Genomic DNA, 14,229 nt, shown 5'->3' on the forward strand with positions numbered 1-14,229 from the left:
ACTTTCACAATCTTGAGTTTAATCAAATCAAACTAATCTACAGCAACATGGAGGCTCCGTGAGGGTCAGCTGATGTCCTTTGGGCCCACCAATGGCTTAATACCATTATTGAGAAACATTCATGTTTACGGTTGAGGTCTGTAGGATGAGGGAATGTGCTGTGTGTTGTTTTTTAGGAGAAATGTATTTATTTTCTTCACATTCACAAACTCCACAACAGGGGGAGCTATGTTGCACTAACTGAAGTCAGGACCTTTTCTTCATTCATTTGGACTTGGTTTCATCCCTTCCAAGGGCATCAGAAAAAGGACACCTTTACAAAATATTGACAAGGATGTCCTTGTCACTCTTCTCAGATGCTGCAAAAAGGTAAGCGACACCGAAGACCGGTGTCGCTTACCTTTTTTGGCTGAAGGTGGAAATCAGGTGCTGACACAGGCCCTCACCGGGAGACCCCATGTGATCTCAGAGCCTGGAAACATTTTCACCTGCAACCCAACCCCAAACAGGGCTGCGCTCTGTGGGATTGGATGTGTCACCTTATCCCCCACTTTGTGTCCCAATACCCTGCAGTTGTAATGCTCACACCAGTGTAACGTGTCTAAGGTAACAGGCGGGGCAAACTGAGCTCGTCTGAAATTTAAATTAACCTAAGTGACATTTATGTGTGCTGGGGAACAGCGGTGTTACATTACACAAACCCTCACTGCCGCCATGCACACACACTTGTCGTACATACAGGCGAACAAAAGAACGTGTGCACCCACCTACATTAGCTGAACAGAATACAGTCAGCCATTTCTGTTGCTAGTCCTGTGTTTCAAAGCCACCGTGAGAGCCTGTAATCAGAGGAAAGAGCGAAGGAGGGAGCTCTGTGTGTGTGTGTGTGTGTGTGTGTGTGTGTGTGTGTGTGTGTGTGTGTGTGTGTGTGTGTGTGTGTGTGTGTGTGTGTGTGTGTGTGTGTGTGTGGAAATGTCAAAGAGAAAAGCTTACCATCTATTTTTCAGTACTGTTGAACCTCCTGCTCATCATGGGTGGCTGTACCTGCTTCCTTAAGATTACCTCCGTCAAGATCAATATCATTGTCAAACAAACTCAGCCTGTTAATAGAAACGATGGCGCTGTCAAGCACAAAAAGGTGAACAGATGGCAAAAACAACATGTCGAACAAACACTGTTGACAACATCTTCTTTATTTTAGTAAAAATAAAATAACTCCTAAACGTTTCTTTCTTTGACTTTTCTGTTGTTTTTTTTAAAAGAAATTGTTGAACATTCTGGAATTTTGTAAAAAGATTGCTATCACTTTCATGTCTTTATGCTAAAAAAGAAGCTGAAGCTATTAGCTTGTTAGCCTAGCATAAAGACTGGAAACAGCTAACCTTTCTAGAAAGAATCTGCCTAATAGCACGTCTTAAGCGAACAAAATAAAATGTCCTAATGGTAACCAACCCCCTGCGGTTGCTAATATGCATATTTCCGAGATCTCAAACTACTCTTTTAAAAACAGAGTGCTACCTTTGGGAGAGAAGGGGATTTAAGGATGAGGTGGAGGTGACTTTGGATGCCACTGTGAGCGCTCTTGACTCTCCCTGAGCAGCCCAAGGACATTTGGAAAGTGTTTTACCCAAGCGAGGGTATGCCAGGCAGCAGAGAGGGGGGCCGCTCATCCCCTTTGGCACTCCCTTTTTTCTCCTCCGGAACTGGGTCACAAGATGATGGGTCAATCCCAGACTTTCTGCTCGAGTGTTTTTGTGGTTATCATAAATCATTTATCACTACTGCTCTTGCTCTAAAGGCATGCGTGTGTCTGACAGGGAAATCCTTGTTGTCAAACCATGTCCCACATCTCAAACATCACATTTCATTATTGAAGCCTGCAAAGGGCTATTCTGACCTTGTTCTGTGGAACAGAAGAGAGTATAGAGCACAGTCTCATGTGGATTAAATTACACCTCAACCTAAAAACATTTCCCTTTTTGAGGTCTCAGTTTTATATCGACTACTTTGTTGGAAGAGACACAAATGCATTTTACTCCGTCTGTTTAAATAGGAGATCTGAATCCCTTAAGTCTTTTATATGGAGCCACAGGTAGTGGCCTCATAAATGTTATTTGGGAAACCAATAGGAGGGACTGAATCAGACCACGAGGCTCCCAAAGGCATGCTTATTAAAAGGCATCATAGAGAATGAAAATCGGAGCAGAAATAAAAAAATTGTCTATATAACAAGGTACGATAATGAAGGGTTCCTGTGTTACCTTAATTGCTCTGGTTAAAAAGGAGTGAGAGTGTTTGCTGAAGGGCTTTTTAAAACCAGAATTCTCTCTCTCTCTCTCTCTCGCTCTCTCTCTCTCTGATGATGACAGCTGAACTGCAGTAACCTCAAATTCTCTGCTTCTCACATCAACCTTATCTGACAATTACATGAAGGGCTATTGGCTGGTGACTAAAGATTAGCATATTATGCTGAGCAGTAATTCCAGAGCTGCTGTGTGTTTCCAATATCAGCTAACAGGACACAAATCTAATCAGTCCTAGGTGACTGGCGTGACAGGTGATGTTTGTTACCTAGTTTCTCCATACTGGCATTTGATACATTAACTTTTGATACGCAGTGTATAGTACTGCAGTGTTTGGATAGATAATATAGGGATGTCATTGTGAGCTAATAGGAGTTTCCTGTCAAACACTGTTAACATACAAAGGCAGCTTGGAGGTCTGCGGTTCTCATCAGTATGGAGCTCTGGTTCAGCAGCTACTGCCAAAAACATCACATAATAGCCAATGAGCCCTTCATCACACAGCAATGTGATTCATCAGCTAAGTGAGTTAAATATGCATTTGCTAAAACGTGATTCACATTCTCAATAACTGTATGTATTTGTTCATGAGACAGTTGACTAAGTTCAGTAAGAGAAACTCAAAAAACAACAATTTAATTGGAAAACATAATTTTACTTAGAATATACTGGTGGATACCATAAGGGTTGTAATGGAAAACAGTTGGACATGAATTTCCTCATTGTAGTGTTACCTTTTCCCGTTCATAAAGATGTTTGCTTCATATTGTCTGTGTGTAGGCTAGGTGTATGCACCATTGGATAAATCCCATTTGTAGCCCATATTTGGAGTTCACCAAAAACAGCCTTTGCTTTAACTTCCTTAGTGCACTCACCAGACCATCAACTCAGCCAGCAGAAACTCCTAATGGGTCACTGAATTATGAATTATTCATCTGGCTAGGTTGCATCGGCCTGTTTTTCTTGTGCAGATGCGCACGTCTTGTTGCCCACCTTGGCTCGGAGACAACAGCTGAGCAAAACCATCTGAGATTGATGAAGACCATGTAGTCGTTGCTCCATCCTGTTTGGTGGTCCCACGTGTAGTTGCATCCAACCTATACCACAGTACTAATGGTAGAAGACTCCTCTGATTTGCCCTGTATGCCTGGCAACGACTTGAGATACTCCAGGTGTCTGCGGGCGTCCTCCTGATTAGCCCTGACATAGTAGACCAGGTAGGAGATTACCATGCTGAACCAGCCAAACATGACCACCAGCATGGCCACATCTGTAGTCCTCTTCATCACCACACATAGGTCTATGGCTGGTGCCAACAGGAAGGCAAGTCCTTGAACTCCCGTTTCCTCAGGATCTGAAGTCTTGCAAACGATTCCCGCCAGCGAGGCAGGCTCCAGGTCCACACGGGGCAAGGCCATCTGCAAGTTGCAGTCACAATGCCAAGGATTGTTTGTTAGGTTGGCGCGAGACCGCAGGCCATCAAAGGCCTCTGGGTTAAAGCTCACTAACTTGTTAGAAGAAATGTCTAGGAACTGTAGTGAGGGGCCAAGTCCTCTGAATGCCCCTGGTTCTAACAGGCTCAATTCGTTGTGCGATAGATCCAGTTCAACTAGGTTGGGCAAATCTGCAAAAGCATTAGTTGGGACTGTAGTGAAAAGGTTGAAATCCAGGTAGACGCGTTGTGTGTCATTGGGGATATCCTGGGGGATCTCTATGAGTCGCATATTGCTGCAGCGGACCGTCTTGCCCCCGGTATCGCTCTCAGAGCAGTAACAGCCGTTGGAGCAACTGGTGGCAGCATTGTGGAAGCAAAAGGTCATAAGCACCAGGCTGTGCAGCAGCAAACATGTGACCACTGAGTGGCGCAGTAACCAGTCTGCAATTAGGGACATTGTGGGATACGTGCATGCTCCAGGAAGGACCACCTGGGCGCAGGAGGTGAAGTCCACATTAACCTCCCCAGAAGCTGTTGAGCCTGTTGCATAAAAACAACAAAAAGTCACATTAGCAGTTGTGGGAAGGTTAGCTTTTGAAATGAACAACAGTGCAGATTGTCCTGTCAAATAGTTTTTCCAAGCAAAACATGTGTGATCAACAATGGTTTCAGAGTCCATAGTGATATAACACAGAATGCAGGGGGTAGTCTATTAAAATGTATCTAATTGCATCGAGAACAGGATTGCTTTATTTCAGCATGATGGCCAGATACAACTGAACTTCTGATATATTTCCAGTAAAGTCTAAGGATCAAACATTCCCTTCATACCAACTAAATAAACAAGCTAGAAAAACCTTTGGTGTCACTGTGCGGCATTTATAATTGCTATCCCTGCAACGCAGGGCTATTTCAGTACACAGAGATGGGCATCAACATAGTGATGCGACTCCATGAAGAACAAACTTTCCAAACAAAACATAAAACTATCCATTTTTTTCATGAAGTACAATATCATGTATCCAGTTATTTTCACAACTACAGACGCCATGGTATTATGACCATTAAAAATGTTCTAGATTATCTGTCAAGCTGTGCAGTGACTCTAGTACATGGGGTCATTTGGTCAGAAGTGCAAGTAACACAGAGGGAAAAGCTTGTCTGTGTGTACTGTAAATTACACTTTATATTTTGTATGTAAGCCTTTGAAAATAGCAGGTCTACCCACCTTAACACACTTCATGAATACCTGATCAGGGCTACCTCCTATCCTGTTACTAATCCTCTTAAGGAAAAACTCCTTAAGTCAATGTAGCATCTGTGTTGGCCACCCAATCCTTTTATCGGGGCAAATGTTAATGCCATAAACGAGGGCCAACAAAACAGACAATGTGATGGCCTGTCTGACAAAAAGATGGACCACAGAGTTCAACCGGACTTCTTAATTTCTTCAAAATGGCTGGAGACTGGACAAGATCCACTTACCAAGATTAAAAAATGAAATCGATCTCTAAGTACCTCAAAGTATCACATGACGTTGGGGGGTAGAGGACAGTGTGTAGTGGCAATGGTGGTTTGTATGTGTGTGTTAAGGGGACAGATGCCTTATCTGAGACACAGCTAATAACACTCATTGTGTCACGCAGGTTTAAGAGATGCCTGCCAGACAAACCCAATAATGAGGGCGAGATGGAGGCTGATGCACCGGAGCAAAGCACAGAAGAAGGCTCTGCTATTTAGATGCTCTAACTGAGGTAGTTTAGCATGAGATGCTTTTCCATCTTCATTAAGCGAAGAAACTTCCTAAAGATTACCCTCTGCGCTTTATGTCAGCAGGATGCATTAGGAAGTAAAATACCAGCAAAGGATATACAAGTCTTGCCTGAACTAAATGGGTATCGTTATGTTCCTGTAAAGGCTGTACTTTTCCCGTCACACAGCACGCCAGCCTGGTATTTTGCTGAGATAATAGGGGAGCAGGAGCAGAAGGCTGATGACGGAGGAGGAGAAAGCATGTGGGCACAGAGGGAAATTGGACACAGCAGCAGCACCGAGTTTTGAGAGAAAGAATGATATCAAGAGGATTTAAGGACAGGGGGTAACAGCACAATAACAACGCAGAGAACAGTGCGTGACACTAATGAGACATTGGGAAAAGGGGCAAATGTTAGTCATTCACAAGGACAGCTGATGAAGACAACTGGCAGTGAAAGAACAAAGGGAGGAGAATATAGTGAATGAGATAACCACACACAGTAAATGCAATAAATTAGGTGGCCTCTAAATCTGATGAGGTCTTCATCCATGATCCTTTATTCATTACTGATGCGATAAATTACCTTTCTTGCTTTTAATTTAAACAATAAATACAGCACTCTCACAGCCAAAAGGTCAATATCACACTTCATAAATGCACTGCTTCCAGTGCTGCACCTCTCTGGCACCAATTATACGAGGAGCAGTCATTTAGTAAACCACACATAAACTTGGGAGGAATTAAATGCAACACAAATGTACGAGGGAATATGTTTTGTGACGTAGTTTTTTTTTTTCCATGTATGAATCTGACCTCCGCGTGAAATCACATCACAGCTGCATACATGGCAAATAAGATGGTGGTTTCTAGTTATCAATGGGAGGTGTGGATGACTGAAAGGGAAACAGGGCAACGAAGAACACTTGAAATAAATTGAAATACACAATGTTATTGCAACTGCAATCATATTTCAGTGCGTTCAGCTCTTTCTACGGCCAATTCCTCACTTAATGCCAATTTGGATGCGCTTTTCTTGCTTTTCCTACGGCACAACACTGCTTTGGCAGATTTCTACACCATAAAATCCCATTTTACGACATAAAATGGTCTTACTCGGTTAATTTAGAGGGCAATAAGCATATACTTTTATTACAGCATGGCAGTTTATGTAATGGCATTTAATGTACAGTATATTTGAGATTCATAGGGGTTTGATAGCCATTGTTAAATATTTAAATATCACAGTTTAAAATCTGAAATACTAAGCATTAGTCTTGGAGTTGTTATTACTTTATATAAATCACAACGCAATATAGGATAGGGATATTTAGGATGCTTAATTCAAGTGCAACAAGTATAATTGCATGCTAAATATACTCATTAGAAACAAGCATCTGATGGGAAATGAACTCAAAGGACAGGAGATAAAAGGAGATGCATGAGGGAACTGATACCCTTGTTAAGTTTGTCTTTCATCCTGTTTTAGCCAGTCCCATCCAGTATTGTGTGCAGCACCAGTCACATTTGTAAACCCGTATATAAAAAAAATGGGAAACGGATGCTATTTCATAGGTTGAGGGTTGAGCAAATGCGTAAAGGCATGCAATATCACAAATAAAACAGATGATCGATAGTTCGAACACACACTCACGTCTTTGTTGCTTTCCCTCTCCTTTTCATGGTGTGTTCCTCAGCAAGCGGCAGGGAGTGAAACGCTCCGGCGGATCAGAGAAATCCCCGGAAGGCGGTTCGGTCAATATTTCGCTTCTTCTCCATCAGGTCCTCGTTAAACTTGTGCAGATAGCCGCTCTTGTGGGCAGCCACCACGCGCCGCTGGAAATGCTCCTACAGTTCAGGGCTCGCTCACTGAGTGCAGCCGTTTAGTTTCCACGCAACCACAAAACTAGGCAACACCGAGTGCAAGGCTTTCTCACTGACTTTAAGGCTGGATGTGACCAACAAAAACATTAATGCAAAGTTTAAAATGGCAGACACATGGCGCGCAATGCATTAGGCAGACATGCTGAGTGGCTGCATTTGGTAGCTGAGCTGCTGCTGTTGGAAATGCATTACTGCAAAAATATGTAATGGAGGGAGTGATTACATTCATTCAGATGCAGCTGCTGTGAGTGAAGTGGATCTGCCTGCACCAGCTGCCAGTAAGGGGTACACTTCCCTCACACACACGCACACACACACACGCACGCACGCACACACACACACACACACACACATCACATTCACAGAAGTGATCTCATACATAGAGGTAGAAGATCCTTTACTGAAGTAAAAGTCTAAATACTATGGAATTAAAATATCATAACACAAGTTAGAGTCCTGTAGATGCACAGTCGTGTTATTAGCTAAAGTAACTTAAATGATCAAAAGCAACTGATTATGCAGAATGCCTCTTCACAAGATTATGTTATAATATTTAGATACAAAATTAGAAATCCTTATTTGTCCCCCAGAGGTATTTACATAGTTAAACAAAAAGAAAACAGTATTGAATTAAGTGGCAAGCCCATGTTAATAAAATAAAAATCCAATACACATTCAATTTAGATAAAGATAAGTAGAAGTATTGCAAAAACTAAGTAGAACATGAACAAATAGTGAAGTAGCAGCCAGGTAACAGAAGCAAATATTAAATATTAAAATTCTTGGTTTTATCACTACCTAATACATGTACAAGCATTTTATTGTTGTGGTTTATAAATGCGAAGACAATTTTAGAACATTTAAAAAATACTGGATGGACTAGTGGTACAGTACGGCATCATATATCAACATCATGTGTTTTTATCCAGTAAAAGTGTGGTAAATACATGTAGTTGAGTAAAAATAAGGATATTTCTCTCTTGAGTATATTAGTTACATTCTACCAGTGGATTATGGTGTGCTTGGAGGGTTGTCCGCCCACACTAATCATGTTTGATCTGCAGCTTGTTGTTTCAAACATGGGGCCTGGCTGCCAGGGCGGTGGATCTTTGGCCACCTCCGGGCCTTTTCCTGCCTGCTGCCAGCCGATAAGGAAGTCCAATCAAATCCACGATGGAGACAGGCGTACATGGGCAACTGCCGGGGAGAGCCAGCCAAGCACCCGGTCATAAGGTATTAATGGAATTAAAATCAATGAAGTGGGATACTCCACCCAAACTCCCTCCCTGGTGTTCTGGGAGGGAATGACTGTGAATGATTTACTGCAGCCAGGGTCTTTCTTTCTTTCTTTCTTTCCCTAATTATTTGTGTAAATTGGAAAACACTAGATGTAAGAGCCCTTGACATCAGGTTCCCTGTTTGCTGGTGTGGTAGTATAACTATTTGCAATTGTGTACCACCACCAATAAAAACTAAAGGGTCCTTGGGTTGTTCATGCATTTGTTTAGAATTTCTTTCTCTATTGTATTTAAAACAAATTCCTTATTTGCATAAATCTATAATCACCCCAATTCCGATTCTAATCCCGAGGCCTTGTCATCTTTATATTCTTAATATTCCACAGGATGAGCCAAGTGTAAATGCTTTTATTTTCTTAAACTAAAGGGGAATAACTAACACCAGTGTGATTTTGGCGAGGCAGCCATAACACCAGCTCTGCCAGATTTAGGAAGCCCCCTTTAAACACATTTGAGTTTAATCATTTCCACAAATAACTCAGATAAATGGTTGGTTGCTAGGGCCCAGGCATAAAACTGGTTCAGAGTCTCAGTCTTTCATATTAGGATATTTGTTCTGCAACATTTAATGGCTTCATTTATTTAGCCCTCTATTTCTTAGCTGATTAAGATTTGGTTGAGCTGTTTCCAAGTCTGCTGAAGCTTTTATTTATTTGGACTCATTGGACTCCAGCAGAGCACTCATGTTCATTATCTCCACAGGGTGATCACGATGTTACAATAAACTGTTGATATGTGAGTGAAAACTGAATATTTTGCATGCATTATGACATGCTAACATTACATATTTGTGTATGAATCCAAACACATATAACTCCTTGTTCATTGTTGCTGCTTTATAGTTCCCCCATCTATAGCCTGGAGGTTAAGACGTCGTCAATTAAAAGACGATCAGATAGGTGGAAGAGCATGTGACTGTGAAACAGCAGAAAATAGGATTACTTCCTCATCGACAGAGGAGAGTGCATTGTCAGTCAGTCTTCCCCGGGCTTAATCAGATTACTTCAAAAGCTCTGCTTTGGTTGGCAGATAGACGGGCACTGTATGCATTATCAACCCAGCATTAGTCCTGATAGACTACACTTTCAAGTGGATCAAAGTTCCTTTTCTCCCCTCCTTGTTTATTTTCTTCTCCAGCTTGTCAAGTGTCTCAAAGCAGGCCATAGGACCCTCTGTGTTACACTGTTACATATCTGCAGACTGTCATTAATCAACGAAAACAATGGGAAGGTGGCTGTGAAATCCAACGTGATAGTGTCAACTCAACGGGGTAGGAATGATTTGCATTCGACTTACTGTGCTCTGAGTTTCCGTGAAACAAGAAGACCCATATTAATGAGATCTCTCCCTTTCATTCTCATGTTTTATCTTAGTACTGCCTGCTCCCACAAGAACATATGCATATAAGCACACACAAATACACTCTGTCCCTGGCTCCCAGCGTACTCCTCGTCCCTGGGTAAGATCAAAGTCCTGCCTCGTCTTTGTGAATACACCATTACCCTGCACTTTATTTATTTATTTCCTTGAAGCTTTTAATCAAAAAACTGTGATAAAAAGGTGTTTTAAAACGATTTTCCTTGCTACTGCCTGTAACAGGGGGGGTCACTTCCCCTCGTCTTCGCTGTGAAGATCCTGCTCTTTGAAGTCTGATATCATTGACATTAAGGGAAGAATAGAATAGCCATATGAAAGCGTTGTGGGTATGCATTGATCTTTATTGAATTCCCCCCTGACAGAGCTCTGGCCAAGTGAGTCACTTCGAAATATTAAAACCACAGGAGTCTTTAGTCTTCAGCAAAAGCAGATCTTGAATGGTGCAATGCTCTTATGGCTTGTATTAAGCATTAAGCTCGTTATATTTTCAAATGTGTTTCCAAAAGAATAAAGGGTCACGAGATGGATACTTAAAAACAAGTTATCCTTGCCTTTTTTTTATTTAAATAACAGTTTTTATTTGTACATCTTCAGGACACTATTACATCTGTTTCTACAGCTATGCTCCTGCCAGGCTCTATTTAGGTTGACAAAACAGTGGTGCTTTGAGTTTAAATGCATTAGGATGCTAACACGGGAACAGTGACGATAAAAAGGTCCTGGCGTTAATAGGCAACAGAGGTTACACTGTTCACTATCTTCTTTTCATGAGCGACTGCTTGAAATTAGCATGGTGTCTAAACGCAACTGATGCATGCGGAGGTACAATTTATGAGCACACAACCATTGACCTTTTCCAGTCAATACTATTGAACATGTCTTTTAACGTTAACAAACACTATGACTAAAAGTGTCCGTCAGCGATCTTTTTTTCTATGACTAAGACGAGAAAGGACAAGACGGCACAAACTACAAAGAGCTAACTGTTATGACAACATTTACTATTAGTTGACAAAAAAAAGACGAGATTAAAATGTAATTTAAAAGTAAAGAACTTTGCCAAAATGTCTATTTATGTCTGTAGTTTCGTATCTTGTGTTGCACAAATTCAACACTGGCAGCCAACAATGAGCTAAGACAGGAGGACGCGGAGTCACTTACTTAAGTCAAAGTGGACAATGATGACAATAACAGTGCTTATGGCAAAGAAACAATCATTTATATTGTCTATAAGAAGACTGCAATGTTAAAAACTAAAACCTCAACGGTTTCCATTGCCGGAACTAGACCTAAAAGAATGTTTTTCTTTTATAAGATTAAATTGCCCAGAAATGTAGCTGGAATTTGACAAATAAAGGACGAGGTTGACTTAATTTAAAATAACTAACAAGGACATTTGAAACAGTACTCACACTAAATATAAAAAGCTGACACAATGAACACTCCAAGGAGGTCAGAGTAATCTATAATTCACTCTGCCTGCTGATGAAGCTGGTTAATCAAATCTGCTTCCTTTCTTGAATCCATAAAAGGGTGTGACCTTGCTCAAAACCTTGACTGAAAATACTTACCCAGCAGACTTTAAATACAACGTTTTATTTGCTGCAAATGTTGAGCTGTTGTTTCTGTGCCCACCTCAGGGTTACATTTTACAAGTGTAATTAACAAAGTGGTGTCAGAGATTGTGATGTATGGCATCTTAAATGTTAAGTTGTTATAGTTCCCTGCTGTTTTTCCTGCCAACACAGGATATAGGTGTGTAAAGCTGTTTTCCACTGCCCTTTTAAAGTAATTAATAATTTTGACTTCTTCATTGTGCCTCTCAGACGTATTCACAATCACAGGGAGGGGGGTTTCCCTTAAAGGTCATGTTTAGACCTCTTTTGACACTTCTGCTATGATGGTGAAAAAATAGTCTGGAAGTCTTTCAGGGCTCTAAATGTTAGAAGCTACCCTCTGTAGATCGTATTTACTTTCCTCAAAACTGAAAAGGAAAGGTTTAAATATTCAAAAGGGACAACCTTACAATTATACTTTTTTTATTAGTCATCTTCTTTGCTCTTCATTTATATTTTTCCAAATAATAAAAATAATGCATTACATTTATAACGCGCTTTTCCTGGTGCTCAAAGCGCTTACAAGCCAATAAAACCATGAACAACACAATGAATAAGAGCAAAATAGCACAGTAATCACAAAGCTGCAATTTCAATTCTCTATTTTCCATCATAAATGCATTCAAATTGAGTTTATTCATATCACGACGCACATTACGCTCTACATGCTCTACTTCCTGTCGATCATCTAACACCTGCAGGAAGAAATGAAACCAGGAAATAATTACCCAGAAACAGTGAGATGGAGTCAAGTGAAGTCACTGACGCAAACTCATAATGGAATGAACTCAGGAGAAAACCCATGAAAGTAAAAACAATTTACAAATCTAATGTTGGCAGAAGTATTACTTGACTCATGTATACACCTACACTCTGGCGTAACAATATATAATTTATCTGACGCTCATGTCCAAAGCGACTTACATACAGTGAATAAATTGATCGTTAAATGTAAATCTTTTCATGTTGTCAAATTGTCAAACTATTCCTTTAATATCAAGTAGTGGCACTTCAGGCTATGATATTCCTCAAATGTGGTCCTATTTACGTGCATTTATGACAAAAGCAACAGTCAAATGTCTCAAATAGATAACGTTTTGCTGCACTATTTATAAATGTATTTTCATGTGAGCTTTCAAAGAGCTCTAACTGTCCAATCATATATCCTTGTCTTTGAGGCTGGAGTGCCAAAATAGATAAAAAAGAGAAAATATTGCTGTCACCTGTCATCTGCAACACGAACAAGGTCTGACATGTCTGCCAAGTGCTCAGCTGGAGTCTGCTGTTGTTTGCCTGTCACCCTAATATCCGTGAAGCGTCTATATCCTTGTTTGACATCAAGCTGCACCAAACAGCCCTGTCCTTTGGAAAGCTAGCCTCAGATCTATGACACATGAGGTTTCTTTCTTCCCCAATAGTCCAGCTTAGAAAACACAGGGCCATCAATAAATAAACAGGAATGCAGGTGGGACCGAGAGCACGGGTGTCCATCTACTTTGCTAATGTCTCTCAGAGACTTCAGATGGGTGTCTATTTTTGGAAGCCAAGTACTTAGCATTCCCCATTTCAAGCTGCCCACTACTAGATAAGAGGAAGTATGTGAGTGAGTCTGTGTGTGAGTGGGTTACAGGATTAGAATAGTAATAGTATACTTGCAAACAACAAAATATGTATCTGTATTCCCTTAAATACCCTTAGAAGTGTATGTACTCTGGAGATAGGTATTTTAAAGTAGAAGGGCACTCAGAGAGCAAATACCTCTTCAAAGGATGTTCCCTCAAGTGAAAAAGAATGAGTGTAACCGACCGCGCCAAAATGTAATGGGTCCTACCGATGCTTCACCCTTCCACCAGGTTTTGATTAAATCAAGGCAAAGTCACAAACAGAACCACAAACGTATATTCCATGTCAGCTACATGTTTGTACCATTTTACCATGAAAAGGAATAGCTAGACATTTTGGAAAATATGCTCATGTTCTCTTATGAAATACAAAAGAGTGATTCCTTTAGCTTAGCTTAGCAAACATAAAGCCTGGCTAGCTTTTTAACCTGCAAGACATCTTTATGCTAAGCTAGGCCTGGCTAGTTGTTTAACGTGCTAGCAAGGCTTTCTGTAATCTATGCTAAGATATCGAATGGTTCCAGTGACTCTAAAACTCACAAATTACATTTTTGTATCTGTATGTTGCTATTGCTTTGTTGCTTTATACTTCTCACAGCTCCTGTACACAATTCTGATTCAGTGCATAGAGGCTAAAAAAGCACATTTTGGGCTTGAATTGTCTTCTCCGGGTACAGAGTATAGTCCAAAGTATTCAGTAATTATTGTGATGTACATATAAAGAAAGTATCAAAGAAGCTTCCTTTGTATTTCCTAAAGGGGCTAATTATTTAGGACTGAAGATGCCAAGTGCAAAATAACACTGTATGCGTGTCTTCACATTCAGTCATGTGCGCAGCTGTGGGTGTACATGTGTAAATACACTCCACTACATCCGCTGGACTACAGCTCCCGCTCCTCAACCCTATTATTATCATGCCAAGGTCAGATGAGTGGGCACC

General features: G+C 40.8%; 1 protein-coding gene across 1 annotated transcript; it reads right to left on the reverse strand.

Moving 5' to 3' along the window:
* Window positions 1-1,188: 1,188 nt before the first annotated feature.
* On the reverse strand, window positions 1,189-7,637 carry lrrc3ca (leucine rich repeat containing 3Ca). The gene is made up of 2 exons (XM_034106804.2): window positions 7,146-7,637; window positions 1,189-4,278 (listed from the first exon to the last, which is right to left on the reverse strand). The coding sequence occupies exon 2, from the start codon at window positions 4,193-4,195 to the stop codon at window positions 3,401-3,403; it is 795 nt and encodes a 264-aa protein (XP_033962695.1). The 5' UTR covers window positions 4,196-4,278; window positions 7,146-7,637; the 3' UTR covers window positions 1,189-3,400.
* Between the last annotated feature and the right edge of the window lie 6,592 nt (window positions 7,638-14,229).

This window comes from Pseudochaenichthys georgianus, chromosome 19, assembly GCF_902827115.2.
Source record: "Pseudochaenichthys georgianus chromosome 19, fPseGeo1.2, whole genome shotgun sequence".
Lineage (NCBI taxonomy): Eukaryota > Metazoa > Chordata > Actinopteri > Perciformes > Channichthyidae > Pseudochaenichthys > Pseudochaenichthys georgianus.

Bases quoted from the DNA above. Each gene is read 5' to 3' on its own strand.
- lrrc3ca (XM_034106804.2), bottom strand. From the start codon at position 4,195: ATGTCCCTAATTGCAGACTGGTTACTGCGCCACTCAGTGGTCACATGT.